At 34.3% G+C, this 21449-nt stretch overlaps 3 protein-coding genes across 9 annotated transcripts; 2 read left to right on the forward strand and 1 right to left on the reverse strand.

The window, feature by feature from the left end:
- On the forward strand, nucleotides 3169-10545 carry LOC109349764 (CRM-domain containing factor CFM3A, chloroplastic/mitochondrial-like). Of its 4 annotated transcripts, none has more exons than XM_019590716.1 (11): nucleotides 3169-4065; nucleotides 5348-5771; nucleotides 5854-5984; nucleotides 6501-6845; nucleotides 7692-7848; nucleotides 7934-8226; nucleotides 8319-8378; nucleotides 9264-9347; nucleotides 9553-9649; nucleotides 9715-9745; nucleotides 10085-10545. In XM_019590716.1, coding segments are annotated over exons 1-10 (2418 nt in total). In that variant the 5' UTR covers nucleotides 3169-3240; the 3' UTR covers nucleotides 9717-9745; nucleotides 10085-10545. The 4 variants fall into 4 exon arrangements, with proteins under 4 accessions (XP_019446261.1, XP_019446260.1, XP_019446257.1 ...); XM_019590715.1 differs by having other exon boundaries at nucleotides 9715-9739; nucleotides 10083-10545; XM_019590712.1 differs by having other exon boundaries at nucleotides 9553-9745.
- LOC109349765 (basic salivary proline-rich protein 1-like) lies at nucleotides 11640-15591 on the reverse strand. Its single transcript, XM_019590717.1, has 7 exons — nucleotides 15453-15591; nucleotides 15275-15352; nucleotides 13486-13524; nucleotides 12835-13401; nucleotides 12655-12747; nucleotides 12022-12204; nucleotides 11640-11947 (listed from the first exon to the last, which is right to left on the reverse strand). Exons 1-7 carry the CDS (start codon nucleotides 15543-15545, stop codon nucleotides 11822-11824), a joined length of 1179 nt encoding a protein of 392 aa, XP_019446262.1. The 5' UTR covers nucleotides 15546-15591; the 3' UTR covers nucleotides 11640-11821.
- LOC109349766 lies at nucleotides 16655-18870 on the forward strand. Of its 4 annotated transcripts, none has more exons than XM_019590721.1 (4): nucleotides 16655-16901; nucleotides 17385-17512; nucleotides 17612-17678; nucleotides 18197-18870. In XM_019590721.1, the coding sequence occupies exons 2-4, from the start codon at nucleotides 17397-17399 to the stop codon at nucleotides 18470-18472; spliced, it is 459 nt and encodes a 152-aa protein (XP_019446266.1). In that variant the 5' UTR covers nucleotides 16655-16901; nucleotides 17385-17396; the 3' UTR covers nucleotides 18473-18870. The 4 variants fall into 4 exon arrangements, with proteins under 4 accessions (XP_019446266.1, XP_019446265.1, XP_019446264.1 ...); XM_019590720.1 differs by having other exon boundaries at nucleotides 16656-16901; nucleotides 17385-17519; nucleotides 17607-17678; XM_019590719.1 differs by having other exon boundaries at nucleotides 16665-16901; nucleotides 17349-17524.

Here is a 21449-nt window from a genome sequence, read left to right on the forward strand (position 1 = left end):
GTGATGCCTTTCAATAACTTTTATAATCTATAGATACTATATATCTCTCGAATAATTCACAATGGGTTATGCTAAAATCTGGGACTCAATTTTGCAATGCAAATATGATATCATCAAATAATCTAAGAAAGCTATATCTTTCTTCATTATTCTCAATCCAAATAATCTAAGACTAAATACCAGGAAATAAGCAAAAATTCATCGTAAATACAACCCTTTTCTAGCTGTAACATTTAATAATTCTTCAAAACTTCTATCATTGAATATTAGAGCTCTTACTGGAAGCAAAGATTGAAAAAACCACCAGCACCATAAAAGTCAAATAACAAAACTTTGATACTCACGAAACTTGTTCATCCCTTTCAAATCTCATAAGAAGAAGGGTTCTGGGTAGTTCAAAAATGGCTTAGTGGAGCACATGAATGTTAATACTTTTAAAGAAAGTTCATGAGTCTTTAATGGTTCATAAGAACCCTTTTCATTTACGACCTTAACATTTAGGATCTTGATATTATGATTAACATAAAGTTAAGGATATCTGGTTCCATTGCTATTTCATTTCTAATGTTCTTTCCTAGTGCTTTTTCTGGTTTCCTTCCTTCCACTCTATAAGAGTGCACCGGACTATTTTATGCCATCCAAAATCTCTCTATTATTCTTGCTTTTAGTTTCTATTCTTAAAATAGAAAAATGAATTCCCTCTCCTCTTTTATTCCAATGCCTGTTTTAAGGAGTTACATAGGAAACTACCCATGAAGTGAGAGAGTTAACAAAACTTCCTACCAATCTGATCATTTAATTACCAACCATCATCACATATTAGACATATTAGGCACTTTCATTCAGATTATTAACTTTCAAGCATATGAACCACATCGATTATTAAATTAATCTAACAATGAACTCCACTGAATTTGGTTCAATCACCGGCAAACTCCTCATGTAAGGCATCAAGGGAGGCTCCACCATCATTGGCGGCTGCACCATGAAACAAGACTTCATCTCTCCATGCAGCTGTAATCACATTGATTCTCATTTGTTATAACCGACGGCTTTTCATTCTCTGCCTTAGGATATTTTACATCTACTGCCACATACTCCTCCGCCATTGCCTCGTGCTTTGATGGCGGAAGTTGTGGCAGCAGATTAAAGCAACTATTTGTGTTTGCTTTTTTATCTTTTTCTTCTGAGTGATCGTGAGAGAGGCCTAAGAGCTTTTGCACGAGTGTCATGAAGTCTTTAGGGTGAGTCTCTATGATCTTTGGAGAATGTGTATAGATAATAACCGGTTGCTGGTGTTGTTGACTGTTCAGCGGTAGCGATGATGTTTTCTTAATGGAATGAGAAACCCTATTGGTTTTCATACCCCTGTTAAGATTGTTGATGGTGATTTCTGTCTTAGGGTTAAATGGTGTACGGCTCATAGCTTTTCCCTTCAAGCTTGAATTTTTTTAGGCAAAAAAATAGGGTAAACAATATGGTGAAAGTTATGGAGAGAATTAAATGTTTGTTTATGTTTAGATGGTTATGGTTTTGGGTTCGGATGACAAAAAACCTGTACCTATGTGTATCCGCGTGTAAAACCGTACGGGCACGGGTACGAGTTACAAATGGGTACTCACGTGTTTTCAAATGAGTTTTTAAAAATACTCGTAGTACATTTTGGCGAATATGTGTATTATAGTACTTGTGCATGCTGGTGCCTGCTATTATACGATTACTATATGATCTTTAATTAAAATAAAAAAGTACATTATCCTAACATTCATTACATTTTTACCTTGTTTACATTTTTATTGAATTTTATGGTGAAACATCCTACAAATATTATGACATGTGTAGAAACACATATGTCTTGCAAAGAAAATATATATTTTTTGTTAAGAAAATCGGAACATCAAATCACACAAATAGAAAACACCAATAGATTTATCATTTTTGCTAAATATTCAATCAAAAAGGCACAAAAATAATTAAATTTCATCTCATTTGAAATACGATAGAAGTATGAAGTTATAAATTTATTTATAATATAGGAAATTTGTGGGTACCCTCTGTACGTGTGCCCATTGCCATCCCTAGTTTTGTGGAGATTGTTGATTGTGGAGAAAGCTAAAATTAGTATATCTAAATATATATATATACACATATGAGAGTTACTCAAGTAAGAACGATATAAAAATTGTGAGAACAATAAATCTGAGTCTTACCATCAATCATGAATGATTATGATTAAAAGTTAATTATTGGTCACATAATAGTTATGTACATATATATTTTAATCTTATCTATTTAATCAAGATCCAATAATATATATTAAGTGTTCTCATTTTTCACAATTTCAATATCTCCCTGTATATTGTATATTATATGCATGTGTGTTAGGTTTGAGAATTTCATAGGATGTATGGATCCAAATCTTGGGTGCCTTTTTTCTGTTTTAACTAATTTTTGTTTTTCTAATTTCATAGTATGGGCTTGGTGGATGTGGTGATTCTTCAACATGGTGGGTTAACATTATCAAAGTGTATCGGTTGCAATTTCTCTATCTGGTAGATTAAACCAAACACAGTTTATTTGGTCTCACCCAAATATATATTGAAATTGGTTGGGTTATTGAATTACTTGTAACCATTTTTAGAGAACAAAATTAACAAAGAAGAGATCGATGTCACTTTTTTTGATAAAGATGTTCTATGAAGAGGGGGAAAAATAGAATTAAATGCGTATACAAGTGTATGATTTTTTAGGAATTATTAGTATATGATTAGAGACTTACAGTGAAATGAATAGTGAAAGGCTGCCTTTATCATAATTATTTAAAAAATGAAAACTGAATATATTGACACCAAACGCATTAGGACCCAATTTCCCTACGCTACCATTAGTCCAATAGTAGCTCGTTGGTGATAGAAAAACCAAATTGAAACAAGTTAAAAAGTTAAAACAGTATTCTCACCATTCTATATTTTGTTGTTGTTTGAGGTAGTGATCTTACATCTTTTGTACTACCAATTCATCTCTAGCGTTGTTCTTCGGAATTTGATGAAATCTTTTTATAATACTAGACTAACATCTTGTTAATCCATTAATATAATTTTACATAATCTAATGCACATATATTATAAAAATAAAAGACCAAAATATAATTATTCTTCCTTATCTTTCAGTCATTGAGTCTGTGATACAAACATTAAAATGCAGAAACAAGAAAGCAAGAAATGTTGGATGTAGTTGAAAATGGGTTTAAGCAGCACCACTACTAAACTTTCAGAACTCCCTCTCAGGACATCACTTTCACCATTCACTACTCTCAACTCTCTCCTTTTCTCTTCTTCTTCTTACTCTCACTTTTCTCATTCCAATTTCAACAAATTCCCACTTCAATTTCTCAACTCTTATTCCTCTTCATTTCCAACAATACATCGAAACTATTCATCAAACACCTTATCTTCACCTTGGCTCACTAAATGGCCCTCCAACCCTAACCCACCACCTTACCGGAAAACGCTTCCCGACTCCAACCCCGACGGCGGCGACGACGGCCTCTTCGACCCAATCGTTGATACTCGCTATTCCCGCAACAACGATGACGACAAGCCTAGCAACGCAATCGACAGAGTCGTTCTTCGCCTTCGCAATCTAGGGTTACAAGACGAAGAACAACAACAATATGAAGTGAATGAAGTAAGTGGCGATTTGTTAGGACGAGAATGGATTCGGCCTGATACTAGTTTCCGTGAGGATAATGATGATATGGTTTTGCCATGGGAGAAAGAGGAAGTGGAAGAAGAAAAAGGGGAAACAGAGGGAGAGAAAATTGGGTTGAGGAAGAGAAGGGTAAAGGCGAAAACTTTGGCGGAGATGACTCTTGATGAAGAGGAAATGAGGCGATTGCGAAGAATTGGAATGCAGCTTAGAGATAAAGTTAATGTGCCAAAGGCTGGGCTCACTAAGGTTGTGTTGGATAAGATTCATGATGGGTGGAGAAAGAGTGAGATGGTGAGACTCAAGTTTCATGAGGTTCTTGCAAAGGATATGAAGGCTGCTCATCAAATTGTTGAGGTTTATTTTTTTGGTTCTTTTTTCATGTTATGTAAATATTGAGTTGGATGACTAGACATGTTAGATGATATATGATTAGGAATGAATGCTTAGAGAGAAATTTGAGCTAGTACTTATTGTAGAAAAGATGATAGAATGTCGTTTTAGGTGGTTTGAGCATGTATGGAGAAAACATACAAAATCTCGACTATGGAGAGTATAGTATATGCAGGGGATATCAATGGCTAGAGTTCAAGGGAAACCAAGAAAAAATCTACTTAAAATAAGCAAGAAGGATTTAGTTGTAAATGATTTGCGAATAAACATGATTTATGATTAGATATCATGTCATTTGTTTCATGTAGTGGATCTTACCTGTTGTTGTTTGTAGAATATGGGCGTTACTATGGTACTCATAAAACACTACTTAGTCACTATATTTAACACTCTCCCTCCCAAAAACTACAACAATCAAGCCTTAGTCTCATTACGTTGGGTCGGCTACTTCGATCAAAGAACACCGTAATGTTATATCATAGATCATGTCTATTAACAAAATATTGATATTTAAATATTTCATAATCGTTTTGCCTATGAGGCTTCTAACATTCTCTACCGCACATGCCCAAATCATCCAAGGTGCGATTCTACCATCTTTTTCTAAAATAGGAGCTACTTCTACTTCTGTCCTAATGTATTCACTCCTAATTCTATATTGTCTAGTATGTCAACTCATCCAATGCAACATTCTAATCTCTGCTACATCCAATTCAATCTTTTGTTGTCATTTTACCAACATTTAGTCCCATATAAAATTTGTGGGTCTTATTGATGTGCGATAAAATTTCCCCCTAAGCTTGAGTGATACATTTCTATCACGTATAGCACCTCTTTGTCTCAAAAAAGATGGTAAAAATTTGTAAGAAAAATTGTTTCAAATCAAAATCACAATAATGAATAAAAATGCTTGGATATTGCGTAGTAAGAATTGTGGTTGAGTAATCAATGAAAAATGCATTGAATTACTGGTTGATGATTGGTTAATTTGTTAGACTAAACATTAAAAACATGTTCTTTATTTCTTGACTTTTCAATCTTTTATCATCTTTTTTGGGATGGAGGGAGTAGAAATGTACACATCTATTATAAAATTGGCATTCAACAATACTTGAAAACTCACCTGACTATAATACCCATCAGGATACATGGCAGTACACGTAGAATACAAACTCTAGATCAATACTTCCTGATATTTACATTGTGTTAAAGAATTTATGAACTGAAATCTTGTAGAATTGTGCAGCTTCGAACTAGAGGATTAGTTATATGGAGGGCAGGAAGTCTTATGTTGGTGTACCGTGGTAGTAATTATGAACGGTCAACATCCGGCAGCCAACTGAGTAACAGTTTGTTAAGAACAGAGGGCGACAATGCAACCTCATCCCTGGAAGAGAATGAGCCAGTTGTGAGGAATCAAGGACAGCCTGAGATTATGACACCAGAGGAATTAGATTTCAACAGACTGCTTGATGGTTTAGGACCTCGTTTTGTTGAATGGTGGGGTACAGGAATACTTCCTGTTGATGCTGATTTACTTCCTCCTACAGTTCCTGGTTACAAAACACCTCTTAGGCTTGTTCCTGCTGGAATGCGTCCACGACTGACTGACGCACAGCTGACAAATATGCGCAAAATTTCCAAACCTCTTCCTTGTCATTTTGCCTTAGGTAATGAAACTCATTTGCTACAATATTTTTTTAAAAAGATATTTTCCTTTTACTGATAAATATTTTGCTGATTTTTATTAAGGGAGAAATAGAAATCATCAAGGTCTGGCATCTGCTATTCTTAAGCTTTGGGAGACAAGCTTAGTTGCAAAGATTGCTATCAAGCGTGGTATCCAGAATACAAACAGCGAACTAATGGCTGAGGAACTGAAGGTTTGTTATCTTTAATTTCCTGTTTGGTGTTAGTTGCTTGTGCAATAGAGCGATCATAAAGCCAAAAGCATCGCATTTTTAATAAAGTACTGACTGTTAAGTTAAAAATACATAATAGGCTGCAGAGCTGATAAAGCAAATGGCTGGATGAGTGGATGAGCTTATTAGAATTAATATTATCGTTAATATGTCTAAGGTGCCCTTAATTCTTCAATAATAATGATGCATGCTAAATGTTGTATTTGCTTTGAAGTTGTTGGCTATACTTTTATTTAATAATACCAGAGACCCACAAACTGAAGTTACAATTTGTTTATGGTTTTATCTTTGAGGGATTTCATTTATTTTCCTTTTCCATTAATGAGATAGAAAATTATTGAACATATGATAACTAAATGGGAAATAATATACATGGTTCATTTTTTGTTGCTCACATTTATATTTTAAGAACAGAGTAGCATTAGCTCTGTTAATTTGAATATCAGAAAGTTAGTTTTTCTTTCTTTCACTGTGCAGAAACTTACAGGAGGTACCTTGCTGATAAGGAATAAATATTACATTGTAATATATCGTGGGAATGACTTTGTTCCAACCTCTGTGGCTTCTGTTTTAGCTGAAAGACAGGAATTGACAAAACAGGTGCAGGAGGTTGAGGACATGGTGCGATCTGGAACTGTTGATGTAACGCCATCAGAGGAAGGTGAAACAACAGCACAAGCAGGAACACTAACTGAGTTCTATGAGGCTCAGGTACGCTGGGGAAGGGATATATCTACTGAAGAACATGAGAAGATGATGAAAGAGGCAGCCGAAGTCAAGAATGTTAAGCTTTTCAAAAAGATTGAACGCAAACTAGCTCTTGTAAGTATCTAGTTCTTTTATGAAGATTATAGAGGAAGTAATTGTGTTTTACTGATAATACCTTACTTATTTGGAACAAATGAATGATGGTTTGCTTTTGAAGGGTAGAGGTTTGTTAAGTTCACATAAATAGTTTGTAAACTACCATCAGATTGTTGCAGTGTTATGAGACGTGCAGTTGTTCTGAGGTCATAATGTTTTTTTGGCTCTCAGTTTGGTGCTGGATCTTAACTTGTCAGAGTTATGTTTGTGGTAGACAGAGTTATATTTTTGGCTCTCAGTTTGAAAATTGAGGTTTACAGAGAAATTGGGATATGCTGTTTTAGGGTCTATCATTTATGAACCAAGGCTTTGAAATTAGTGGGAAACTCAATAATTTGGTGCTGCAGAAACAGATCTGAAGACATTTTGGACCTTAGAAATGTAGTAACTTCATTTTCATTCATAAGGCTTAGAAAAAATCAAAATCTGATACATCTGTTGAGCATTAGGTCACGACTTTAAGGACTACTTTTTTTAACCTAATAAACTGAAAAATTAAAGAAATCACAAATAAACATTGGTAGGGCCATGGAGGTTGGGGGCCACTTTGGAATAATTTATTTGTGATAGTATAAATCCTTTGAACTTACTCTTTTCCTTGATTGTTATTTTATACATGCTTGTCTGCTTGCAGTTTTATGAAGGTCAAATTGGATTTTTAACTTAACAGCTGGTTATATCTTATGTCAACTGTATCTTGCTTATAAAGCATAACTAGCTGGATAGAATGAGACATTTATCTTTCTTAAGAACATTTAAGTGATTTTGCTTTATTCATATTTACAACTTAAAATGGACGAACAGGCTCAGGCAAAAAGGCTTAGAGCAGAAGAGCTGTTACGTAAAGTTGAAGCATCCCTGATTCCAGCTGGTCCTGATTATGACCAGGAAACAATCACAGATGAAGAACGTGTTATGTTCCGCAGGGTTGGTTTGAGTATGAAGGCATACTTGGAACTTGGTAGGTAATTTTAAACTGTATGAATGCTGCTATAGTGCAATGGTGTAATACCAAGTTACCAACCTTTGTTTATGATAATCTGCAGGTACACGTGGTGTTTTTGATGGTGTCATTGAGAATATGCATTTGCATTGGAGGCACCGAGAACTTGTTAAATTAATAACAAAACAAAAGACCCTCACTTTTGTTGAAGACACAGCTAGGTTACTGGCATATGAGAGTGGTGGAATATTAGTCTCAATAGATAGAGTTCCCAAAGGATTTACTCTTATTTACTACCGTGGAAAGAATTATAGGCGACCCATTACTATGAGGCCTAGAAACCTTCTAACAAAGGCAAAAGCATTGAAGCGTGCAATAGCCATGCAACGCCATGAGGTCTCATTTTTTATATGACAATTACCAACCTATTTATCTCTCTCTCTCTCTCTTTAATGTAATGTCACATTTGATTCTTATGACTTGTGCAGGCTCTGAGTCAGCATATAACTGAATTGGGGAAAAAAATAGAAGAAATGAGAAAAGGACTTGTAAGTATTGACTTATCATAATGTGTGCAGTTGCATTTACCTAAAATGATTTAATTCACCGCATGCTCAGTAAATTGTTATTTCCTAATCATCCATTGAGGGGCCTGGGATAAGCCTCCCTGGCTCCCCCTGTATCCTAGATTTTGCATTATACTTTCTGTATTAGAGAATCTTCAATCAATTTTACCAATTGAAAAGCCTTCTGTGCTTGATTGAGACTTGCGGGTTGAGATGATTTTAGGTGTAATTTTCTTGAGCTTGTGGAATTTCTTAAATGCAGACATCTTATTTTTACTCAGTCTGCAAATCTTTTACGCTACACTTTTGGGAACAGTTATGTGAATCTTTTTCCTAAACCAACTGGTTTCAACCAATTCTCTTTTTATTTAATAATTAAATTATTAAAATTAATATTCATCCCAGCATATTATAGTCACATATTTGATTAACATTTCAATTGATCACTCTTTGCATGTGCCATACCCAATCTCTGATTTTATTAAGATTTTCTTTATTCTTGAGTGTATATTTATTGATACTATATTAGCTGTTCATGCATTAGCGTACCCTGTCCTAGTTCAGGTTTCCATAGTAGTTAAAATGTTGTGTTACTGGTTTTTCTATAGTTTTACTATATTAGCTGTTCATGCCATTTGCTGAAATCATCAAGTAGCTCCAACTTTTTTTGGAATGTTTATATCTTCATATGTTATATGCTTAGTTCTCACCTCCACTTTTTCCTATCGTTAGCATTGTCTAGACTTTTATGCTCTTGTAAATATGATTGTTATATCTCCTCTTGACATATAAAATGGCAAGATTCAGGTTTATGTAAGGTCTTTTATAATAACTACTCTTAATTTTGCCTTTTCAAATTATCCGTAGGCTTTGTCTCAAGATTTGAAACCTGAAGATAGGTGCAGCATAGAAGACCATAACCAAATACACCGCATATCAGAATTTGCCCAAGTAAGATACACATCATCTCTCCTTGTTCTATTGTCTGCTCTATTTTGGTATCTTATATGGAAGTGCCTAAATCTTAATATGGAGTATGAAACTGTAACATGATTTGTTATCATCTGAAAGAAGGTAAGAGGGAGAAAGATGAATGAAAAAATACAAAAATGTTTTATAATTATATTAACAGTTATCTTCTGCATTTTATTTGCAGAATGAGGATGAAGGTAGTGATTATGATGATAGTGATGCTGGGTTTGATTATGAAGATGACGGTGGTTGGGATGATGAGGATTCTGAGTGTCCAAACTTAGAAAATGATGGGTATCCTGTGAAAGCTGGTTGACACATTCTTTCAAGTTATTTAAGTTCCTGGAAGAACTTTGTCGTTGCCCGCAACAAGCCAGGTATAAATTTGTTGACTGTTTATTTTATAGGCAAAGGTTATTTTTGTTAAAGGGAGAGAGGAGAGAGAGAGTGCAGTTGTTGGGGTTGGAACCCAGATACTCACACTCCATATCCGACAGCTCTACCAACTGAGGTGCCTCTTGGGTACGCATATCAGTTTTTCTGTTTGTTCACTTCGTCTGTATCTTCATAACCATGATTTCCATATACTGCATTTTAAAAAAGATTGATTGCCACAGTTCTGTTGCCAACTTTCTATAGTTTAGTTGTGATTCTTCTGCAGTTTAATAAAATAGTTTGCATAACAGTTTTTTGCCATATATCTGTTTGTTCAACAGGTTCCGGGGATCAATTTGGTTCTTTCTATCAGTATTTCCCCGACATTAAGTCATGTTTCAGTTGTTTGGATGGTTCTTCCTCTGCACATTCTTATAGCCGAAAGTTTGGAATTCGATTTACTCAGTTCTGGAGAGATGTGCATACAAAATCAATCACCAATTCTAGTTTAGGGCTGACTAACTTTTGAGCAGTATGGACAAGCAATATGCTTTCTTTGTATGTTTTTCTGATAATATTTATTTAAAAAAATTAGAAATTAGTAGATGAGAGGGGGAAAATAGCACAAAAGAAGAGGATAAGACATCCTCGCATAATGTTATTCTGCTAGTTATGGGTTTCCTGGTTTTTTATGTCTTGTTTCTAACATTCAATGGCTTCTTGTACACAATAGTAAATGTAACATGTATAAATGGATGAGAAACAATTTTGGCAACTTTCATGAGTAAATAGCATTTGTTCACCATAATTTTGCAGTTTGCACATTTCTTTACCATCTCTGATCTCTGAGACGATGTCTATTTAGTATATAGATTGTGTCATGAATCATCAAAGAAGTCATGACATGTAGGCTTATTTAAATAAATATATTACTATTATACTAATTATATCAGAGAAAAAGATATATACATTGACGATATATGAGTTTTATATATTGTCAATATATCATCTATTGTTCGTATTTAATTAATGCAGTGACTAAATATAAATCTTTACAATAAGATTCTATAGATGTTACACTCTTTTGCATGTTGGTAGGATAGATGGCCTGACAATTAGTTGGGCTTATAAATTGAGTGCTCAAATCTACAAAAAAAAACTTCATTATAGTGGGCGATTTACTATTACATCTTCTTTCGCTTAGGATTAATATACCGATTAAAGATATATCGATCATTAAAGTAAGTTCTGTGTTCATCAAAGATAAATATTACTATAAAATTCATAATTTATACTGATATATTACATATGAAGATCCATATACAAGTTGAGGCTTATTGGCCTATTACATGTTAAAGGTTATTTATAAGTCTTATTAACTAGTATGCCACTAAATATGATCATGCTTTGAGAAGGAACAAATCATACCTAAAATTCAGTCTGCGACTAACTAATAAGTCAGTATCGCCTTCAGTTTGGAACAGAGCCAGACATGTTTATCATATGAACTTTTTAACATGGAAAAGATAAAAAGATCAAGCAATGGAAGTATAAGCCCCTATTAAAAATTGAAACTTGTGAAGTCTTATCTGAGAAAAACTTGTGAAATCTTATCTTTTTCTCCCATGATATCGAGTTAGAAGTTCAAATGAGAAAATTTACTCAGTTCCATTCAGAAGTCAAGAGTTTTTAATTTATTTATTTATTTTTCTTAAGAAGGGGGAGGGGCCATGCAAAACAAAACATAAACTAATATTTTTATATTATTTTGTAAAATTTAATCGGTTAGGAACATGGGGACAAAAAAAATTTGGGACAGAAAATTCATGCTCGTGCAAAGCATACAGTTTTGGTATCCAATCCAAGTTGAAAGCTGATGATTTAGTTGGTGCCATATTGAAGAGAACAAGAAAAATACATGGTCTATAACTAGTTAGTTTTTACCCATGATTTTCATATCAGCTTCTACTAAACTTCATTGCAACCAAAATCAGTTTGAATATAGACAATAGAATAATCTCTGCCAAATTGGAAGATGGAGCATGCCCAACTTTCATAGCCCATGTATACATATTACATCATTGACGCAACATCTGTTGCAGCTGTAGCACTTGATTTCTTTGTTCTGGAGGCAGCAGATTTATCTGCTCTGGTGTCAGACTCATGACCTGCTGAAGCAGTGCCTTCTCCATCTCCGGTGACAACTGCATGTATGCGAGAGAACATCAATAGGCTGCATAGCTATTAAAACAAACTAAACATAATTCACAAAAATTACCCCAGGAGGTCGAAGAGGCTGATTGGCAGTGCCCATTTGACCAGAAACTATAGATGGAGGAGGTCCTGAAGGACCAGAAAGCTGTGCTGGGTTTTCTGAGGGACCAGGCATCCAAGGTCTATCAACTTGCATCGCATTTCCGGCTTGATTTCCAAAATCAGGCCCTGAAGGCATATTTCCTACCTGACAAGCAATTGTCACTTAGCACATCAATAACCAATTAATATAAAACACAGAACATTAGGTACATATTATAATGATTGGTACAGCTCCTCAAACCATGTTACTTTACTTGTCACAATTAGCAGATAGCTTAATGCCTAATGATTTAGAAGAAAAAGGCCTACACTATAAACAAAGCAGATTTTACTTAACTGAAGACAAGTTGGGATTTACCTAGCCAGCTTAAATACATTTTAATCAGACATGCAAAAGAATCAAGGAGTCGTAAATAACGCTAACAAGAAAGCCTCATAAAGACAATAATGCAGGCAACATGGAGCCAAATTATTTCTATACATATTCATAAAACTTCATTGCAGGCACCATGGAGCCTAATTTATTTCTATATATATATTCATAAAACCATAAGCAGTCTTAAGTCTTAACCATTGGTGTAGCTTCGACATATACCTGATAAGGTGACTTAGAGGGTTGTTGGCTAGGAAGTGGTGTCTGCCCCTGTGGGAACGAGTTTCCAGCACTAGCAGGAGATTTAGTACCTGCCTGAAAAGTTCACCCATAACACAAGTTATTAGTTACAATTCAACATACAATTAGATCATGAATTGTAAACTGAAGTATTCAGCTTACATGAAACACAGATTGCGGGATGTTGTGAGGAGCACCAGCATTTTGAAAACCTAAATTGGCACCCACTTGTGGGGGATACTGGGGATGGAAGGCTGGCCCTGAAGGTGGCCTGATCTGTGGCCGTGGTGGCTGCAGAGGCATATGTGGAAATCCAGATGCCTGCGATGGTTGCTGCAACTGACTGGAAGCAGCAGGCACTTGAGGTGGATGAAGTGGTTGCGAAGATTTATGTAGAGAAGGTGAAGTTATGTTTGGAATTTGTGCCGATTGTGGACGAGACGCTGGAGCTACTTGGGGAGTCAGATGTCCTTTGGGCTGTTGTGGCATCTGCAAGGAATGGCCAGACAAGGGTTGTTGAGATTGATGACTCATAGCAGGAACAGCAGCAGATGGAACTGGAACTGATGGTTGGTTTTGGTGTTTCCTTGGTTGAACAGCAAAAGGTTGGTTTTGATCTTGTGAACCAACTTGCCCATGCAATAATGAAGCAGACTGAACATTTGGCTGTTGTAATGGTTGTACTGACTGCTGAGTATTCTGTGTTGCCATTGGCTGAACATTTGACACCTAGAAGCAAACATTTTTTTCACATGCAAATTTCTACCAATAAAAGGTTGTGAAAATGAAATCAAAATAGAGACAGAAGCATACCACTTGAGGTGATTGCACCATTCCAAGCATAATTTGTGCCTGGTTAAACAGAATAAAAGTTTCAATGTTAAGCAAACTACTAATCATAAGGTGGTTGAAGCCCCTAATACAAAATATTATTGTTGCTAAACCAACTTAAAATAAAACACAAACTACTGTAGTCAATAAAAAATTCTGCACCAGTATTTAAAAAAATAAGTACATTTCCATTATAAAGGGTGGACCAGTGCATAAGACTCTCACTTGGTGGGGTCTAGGGAGGGTAGAATGTAGTTGTACGCACACAGTCTTACTACCGCAAGCGGAGAGGATGTTTCCAGGATTTGACCTAACCTCATGGTCACTAAGCAACAACCTTATCGTTGCACTAAGCTCACCCTCTTTAAGTACACTTCGATTATCAATTAATAAAATTGCAAGAGGTTGAACTTCAGTGCAATGTAAGATTGCTGCATTGTGGAGGTCCGGGTTCAATCTTGGCTTGTGGGTGTAAGACTTGGTAAATATACCATTGTCAGACCCCACCAGCTGGGATGTTGTTCACTAGGCCCCCTTTTAAGGCAATTACTAGAATTATTAGAATAATGCTAAGAAAAACTATCGTATACACAAGAAGACAAGGTGTAGTTCGAATTGGAGAGAGGGTGCCAAGTCTCAAACATGTTACGCGGTAAAGAATGCGAGTGAGCAAGCCATTAGGCCAGGAGCAAGACCAGCACATAAGTAAGACACCATACAGATACTGAAATCTAATTGTTTCAAATATAATTCAAATGAAGTCCAACAGATAGATACACAGCATACATAATGTGTAGAAAAGAAAGAAATGAATTAATAAATCGCAAGATAAATGAAATCTTCATCACCACAAGATAAAACTCAACAACTACTTAACTATATAGTTAAGGATCAAAGTGACGCTCGGCAATTGAGAAGGAGTTCAACCAATTCCTTAGTATATGATGTGCACACACTTCTACTCAAAGAACCAGTGAGATTAGTTTTGTCAATTTATCTTCAAGAAGTGCGCAACTTATCAATTAAATTTAGGTTATTGTTGAGGTGTTTTGAATTCCTATTATAAATATTTTTTCATTAAATCTTACATGTGGTATAAGTGAAAGTTTGGTTGCTTGAAATGATGGCCAGTAACCATGAGTGAAAACCATTTGTCTAAACCAGATTACATCAAAATTGAACGTAGAAAGACACAAAAGCCAAAGCAGGATGGTGCATTTATACAATAAATTAATAATAGAGTAAATTATACAAACACATCCTAAGGTTTAACTTAATTACACTGGCCGTTCCTAAGGGGAGGTAGGTGTAATTACCCTCAACTCCCCTAAGGGGAGGTCCCAGCATGGGTACCCGTGTAATGCATATATACAAATCATGGGTGATTTGTGTAGGTGTAAAAAAGGGAAGGGTACTATATATAGTTACACTAAATCTGGGATGTCAGTGTAGTATTATACTCTTAATAATAATAATGTAAAGGGCTTACTCGTTTAGATATTTATCTTTAAAAAAATGCTTTTTTGATGTGTACTAAAGAACACCTTTGACATTTATATGCTTGCTTCAGCTCCTTACAGGATAGTTTCTGGCAAAACGTTTATGGGGAATCAGTTATTTGATAATCGTGAAGAAACGGCCCTATAAAACTGGTTATCGATGGTTCCCAAATTCCCAAGGTCAAAATTAGGGTTTGGTGTAAAGAGAAAGAAGATAGCAGTTATTAAAAAGGTGATGCAATAAGTGTAATTGAAGAAGAGAGAAATTGAACCTGGAAAAGAGCTTTGGTTAAAAGCGGATTATGGATGAGGATGTGTCTAGCTTGTTGCTGATTCTGTTCTATCAAATTCTGCAAATCGCACCCAACGGTTAGAATCATAGAATAGAATAGAATAGAATAGAATAGAATAGAATATGGTTAATTAAGTTGAGAAGAAAGAAGAACGTACTTTCATTTGAGACATGATATGGTAGAGTTGATTCTTCGACATTCCTGCCATGTTCGCCGATAAACCCTCACCGCTCATCTCTTTTCCCGCCATTCCACTTCTCTTCCGATGATTCAATGCAAAAATCTCAAACACACCATAATGCCCTCTCACTCCCACATGGGCCTTGGGCCTCACTCTCCCATATGGGCCTTAGGCCTGTTTCACCTTTTCTTTTCTTGTTACATTTGGTGTGTTAGACTTGTGATTACATTTTCTGTCTCGAAGAATATATCACTTCATGTGTTATCTATTTGTGATTATTTAAAAAATATATATTAAAATTAAAAATTTAATAGTTAAATATTTTCTTGACCAATCATAAGTAATAATTAATAATAGTATATAGAGTGATACACTATTTGGAATAGAAAAATTTCATCCCATTAGACTTAGATAACTAAGTTAATATAACTTTTTCTTTTTCATGTTAGTTCTATATGACCAGTTTTTTTAAATATTTTTTGGTTTCTCATAACATCATAGATATGTGAAACTAACTCTCTCAACACATATTTTTTCCATATGCAAGAATTGAACCCGAAATCTTGCTTAAAGAAAATCAAGCATGTATATTTTCAGTGTCATCATATTTGAATTAATAGTCTAAAAAATCGGCTGTTTGTTTTTCTTTCTAAAATGTAATATAAAAAATGGGTAATAAGCTCCACAACTAATAGGACAGAATAGTATCAATATTAAATTGAAAAACTTATAGGACCAAGTTGACAATAGAAATAATTTAGATGGTGAATCAAGTTGTTTTGATTTTTTTATGAAGGATATTTTCTAACCTAATAGTGATAGATTCCTTCCAAAGAAAAAACAAATAAGGAATGCATAGTCTAAACCAAACACTCTATGCATCATGTGATCTAATCTTTATCTTATATTGAGGTTAAGAATGAATTGGCATACAACATTAATATGTTTATGCTGTTTTAGGATCACAATAAATAAACTAAATTCATGCACGTTATCAACTATACACTCAGAATCAGAGAAACAGTGTAATGAACATAGCTGCAATTGGAGGCTAAGGGTATAACAGAGAAAACGCATAAAAAGACAGCATCATCATCACGTGTGTTGATGGATCAGATCACATCACTTTTTGCATCTTCTTAACTCCAAGTCTCAAATAAACTAAACTCAAACTTGTCCTCTCACACTACCAATAACTCAACACACATTCCTATCCATTCATTTCATCTCAAATCACAATCATAAAGTGCGGTCTTACATCACTATTGTGCACTTGCTTACACTGTATCATATTCTTCTTCATCATCACCACCTTTGGTCATCATTTTTTGTCTATGTATACAGTTTACACACCCAACACTTCTCTATATCTGCTTCACTCAATTTTCTCTCTTTGTTCCTCTTCTCCTAACTGTGGCAGCTCAGGTACTTTATTTTCTCTCTATCTTGTTTTTGTGTGGTTATTAGAGTTGAAAACTTAGCTTAGGTGTTTTGGGTTTACTTGTTTGTGTGTAAAGTTTCAAACTTTATAGCTTTTTCAACTGTTGAATAAGCTTTGAGAAGATGGGTCTCTTGCTTCTTTTAAGTCTCAAGGTTTTAAGCCTTTGCTTACTGTGGACTGAGGAGAGTAAATTGAATGAAAGGTAGAGAGACTAAGGAAAACTAGAGGTGATAACATTAGAATGATTTTAGATTTAAATGATTTATGTTTAGGCATAATTTATAATAAGATATTATGGTGTGCTTGGGAAAAGGCCTTGATTTTTTGTTGTAATTTAGAACCTCTTTGTGAATTTCTGGATCTCTAAGTAGTGCAAATAAGATGGGAAATGAATAAAAAATGATAATCATAATTTTCAATTGTGGTTGCAGCTGTTTTTCCTTGTGTTACATCTGTGGTTTATTCAGAAAAATAGGAGGATGAACACTTTAAGAAGCTTTGAGGAGATGGGGATGGGATCAGTGGTTTGCCCTAAACCTCGTAGATTGGGTTTGTTCAACAACTCATCAATTAACAACCATATCAGACCCTTGAGGTGCCCCATCAGTTTAATATCTTTTCTAATTTTGTTGATTTTTTAGTAATTTTTATATATAAAAATCTGACTTTCTATTTGTTCCTACAAAAATATCAGCTATCAATCCGAGATCGGAGGTTCTTCGGCAGTTGGGGAAGAACTTCTGGGCATCATCCTTCCCAAGGTTAAATTCTATCTCAACCAAGTATTTTCTCGGTAGGTAGGTGGGGTCAGTTATGTGGATAACCGATTTTTATATATGGTTGAAAACAAGATAGAAACTTATTCACTGAAAAATTCGGGTCAAGTTGGATGTTTCATTGTCTCGAGGCTCAACCAGCCCTTGTCAGGATTAAAACTCTGGCTAACTTGGTTCTTGTAATTTGCACTTGTCAGTTTTGTTAACTGTTGTTGATGAAACAAAATAGAATTTAATTTGAAAAAAGAAAAAAAAAACTACTTTCTAACACACTCTTCATGTGTTCCTAGTACTAGAGAAACCAATAAACAACTTATATAATATGAAATTTATTTCTTGTGACTCTTCAAGTATCCACTAAAATAGTTTTTGGTGTTGATGTTGATTCAGTTCTAGCCTATGTATTATCCATTTTGATGATAACATGTCTATTATCATTTTTATCCTTGGAGGCTTGAATCATCTAACAGGTTTGTTCTACAATTTGATGTATTGTGTTACAGGATAGCTTCTATCCGGAACAATCCGGAGGCCAACTTGTTGCATTTTCACCACCATTTTTCTGTGGATCTCCACCTAGTAGGGTCTCAAACCCTGTAATCCAAGATGAGGAATTTGGTAATGGGAATTTTAGTCCATTTACCTCTTCGCCATCCTCTAATTCAGCTCGAGGTTGTGTTCGGGTGAAATTTGGACACACACCAGCCGCAGTTAGGATCGAAGGTTTTGACAGTCTTAGCAGAGATAGGAGCAACTGTAGTATCTCTGCAGTTGCATAAACCATTTTTGATAAACAGAAAAGAAAGTGATAGAATTCAATATCTGGAAGCAGAGAAAAGAAGGTAGAGGATTGAAAATCAATCGAAGTTTTTTTTCTTCGTCCCATTTGGAAAGAAGAGCTAATCTTAATTCAATGTTTTTGGTGTATTCTATGTATATAATGGTCTGAGAAAGTTGTTGTTCTTGAATCTTGAATATGGTGTCATGTATAATTGAGACTGTTAGGCTTTTCCTTTGATGAATAAAGGCTTGGAAAGAAAAAGGTAACAAGGCCTTCTTCTTTATCTTCTCTCTTGTTATGTTAATGCACCTGTAGTTTTTATGTGTCAGTCACTCAGATCTAATCTCCATAATTGTAATTTGGAGGAAATTGAGATTAACCTTAGGAATCTTGTATGTTTTTTGGGTGCCCTTTTTTGAAGGTATTATCTATTTGACTTAGATATTTGCAAAGAGTTGTGTATAAAAGTATTCAACCACTCAAAAAAGTGAGGATATTTGTTAATGCTTCCATGATTGTGTTCTTTAAAGAAAGAAACAAGAAAGTAAAAATATTTCTTAAGAAGCTACAAAAGCACATAATATTTTGGTCAGATTTGGGGGACTATCTTGTATTCTAATCATTATTCGGTTGATTGAGTTGTTGGTTTAGTATTGATGAAGTGCAAGGGTGTTGTGGTGTGGAATAATGAATGGTGTGTAAAAGGTTGGTGGGAGATGAGGTGCGCTAGAGTCGGGTTCACATTTATTGTCTCACTCTTTATGTCACTTTATGTGCCATGATATATGATTAACCATAAATATATTTAATAATTACAATTTTAACTTAAATAAGTTTTTTTTAACTAATCAGAAGTAATGATAATATATGAAATGGTACAAAAAAGTGGCACAACAAATATAGATTAGTGTCATACATGCATGTGAGAGGGTCATGGAATGACACAAGTGTTTGGGTTAGTGTTTTGTAACAAGGATGTGTTGTCCCAATCAACATTTTCAACTAATGAAAATGAAACAAAAAATAGAAAAAATAATGAATATTTAATATTTTTAATTGATATGATATATTTTAATGTGAAACATAATTTAGAACTGTTGGGTATTCTATTTTGAAATCACATATCGGACAAAAATAGATGAGTTAAAAAGCCTACAAGAACAGTAGGTCATTGTCCTTATTATAGAGATAAAGCGATTGAATAATAATATAAGTTATGGAAGTAAGAAGTAATGGGAGTAATGACTTGGAATATGTTTGGTAGTAGCACCAGGTAATTTATGACTTATGAGGTCTCATTTCTTGTGTTTGTATTTTGTATCACTAGATGTGCTATACTTCACCCCTATTTTCTTATATTTTATCTTACTCTATGTGCTATACTCCTTACACCGAAGTCTTGCTATTGTTCAAAATATACATGATATGGTTTACTTCGCTCCTATATAGAGCTGCATATTGTGTGGCAGAAGCTAGTTATGTCAAATACCATAAGACTTGTGATTTTTTTAACACATATTTTGTTAAAGAACATAATTTATAATAATATAATATTGTTTAACTCGAGCTGATATCACCTAATTGGAAGAAGAATAAAGTGGGTTGCCGTTAAAGAATCAATTGCGTAAGCTGATTTAGAATTAAAGAATACAAAATTGGTTACTTCATGCACAAAAAGACGTCACGAGTGTGACTAAAAATCAGGAACATCAAATTATATTTACATCATGCATGTGTTAAATTTGGATGAGGATACGAATAAACTGTAGCTGCTGCTCCCATTTCACTGCCACGGTCTTGGGGTTTTAGCCTTCTAGATCCATTTGTGAGTTGAATTTTGGAGGGAAAAAAATCGAAAGTTAAGGGGCAGGCAATAGACTGGCCTATTACTTTCCCAGCAATTTCAGATAACTGGCAGCATTTGATCAATAAAAAGCTGAATAGCATGCAGCACAACCAAAACATGTTGATCAATATGGTTCACAAAATGTCAAGTACCTGTTTCATTAATTCTCTGACATCTTTACCCTCTTTGGTACTTACTCAACCCCAGAAACCCTCTCAGCAAACTTTATAGTGCTCAGACTCTCAGAAAGTGAATTTATGTCTGGATTAAATTGGACAAACAGAAGTGTCTTTGCTTGACCACCTGTGCAATAAAATCAAAGACAATATTTAATTTAGTCCAGTAAAGACTTCAAAGAAAATCTGAACCAAAAATGTAAGGAGTGGCACACAAATCTAATAAAAGCCGGATAGCAAAGTTTTATTTCATTCTTTGGTTACTTGAAAAGCAAGGCATGTTGACATAGATAAATGATGAACAAACTAAGATGAATAATTTTTTAATTCAAACTCGGCTCTAGACCGATGTAAGCTGATAGGGGTGTAAGCAATTTTGGTTTAAACTGTAAAACTGAACCAAACTGTAAAATGTGGTTCGGTTCGATTATTTTTTTGAGTAACTATTTATGTTCGGTTCGGTTTATGGTTTTACAAATTTAGGAAACGTTGGAACCGAACCACATAGTAAATAAATAGATACTAGGAGATGATATTTTATTATTATTTGAATTCTTCAACAAATTTTGTGGCTTAAATTATCAATTTTGTGTGAATTGTAATGTTATATATATTACTAAATTGTTATTATATGTTAGTATTATATATTATTACTTATTAAATTGTTTTCCAGTTTTGATGATCATTTGGAATATACCTTCCAACTTTTGCGGTATTGAGTTTGAAACTAACCTATATTGTTATATGTAATGTACTGTTATATCTATTACTAATTGTGAATTGTAAGGTTATATATATATAATTGTTATATATTTTACTAATTGATATATATATATATATATATATATATATTAGTGATGTTACTAATAAATATATATGTGTTACTAATTAATTGTGGATAATATTATTATAAATGTGATAATTTGCTTTTTTTTCTTTCCATAAATTACATA

This window comes from Lupinus angustifolius, chromosome LG06, assembly GCF_001865875.1.
Source record: "Lupinus angustifolius cultivar Tanjil chromosome LG06, LupAngTanjil_v1.0, whole genome shotgun sequence".
NCBI lineage: Eukaryota > Viridiplantae > Streptophyta > Magnoliopsida > Fabales > Fabaceae > Lupinus > Lupinus angustifolius.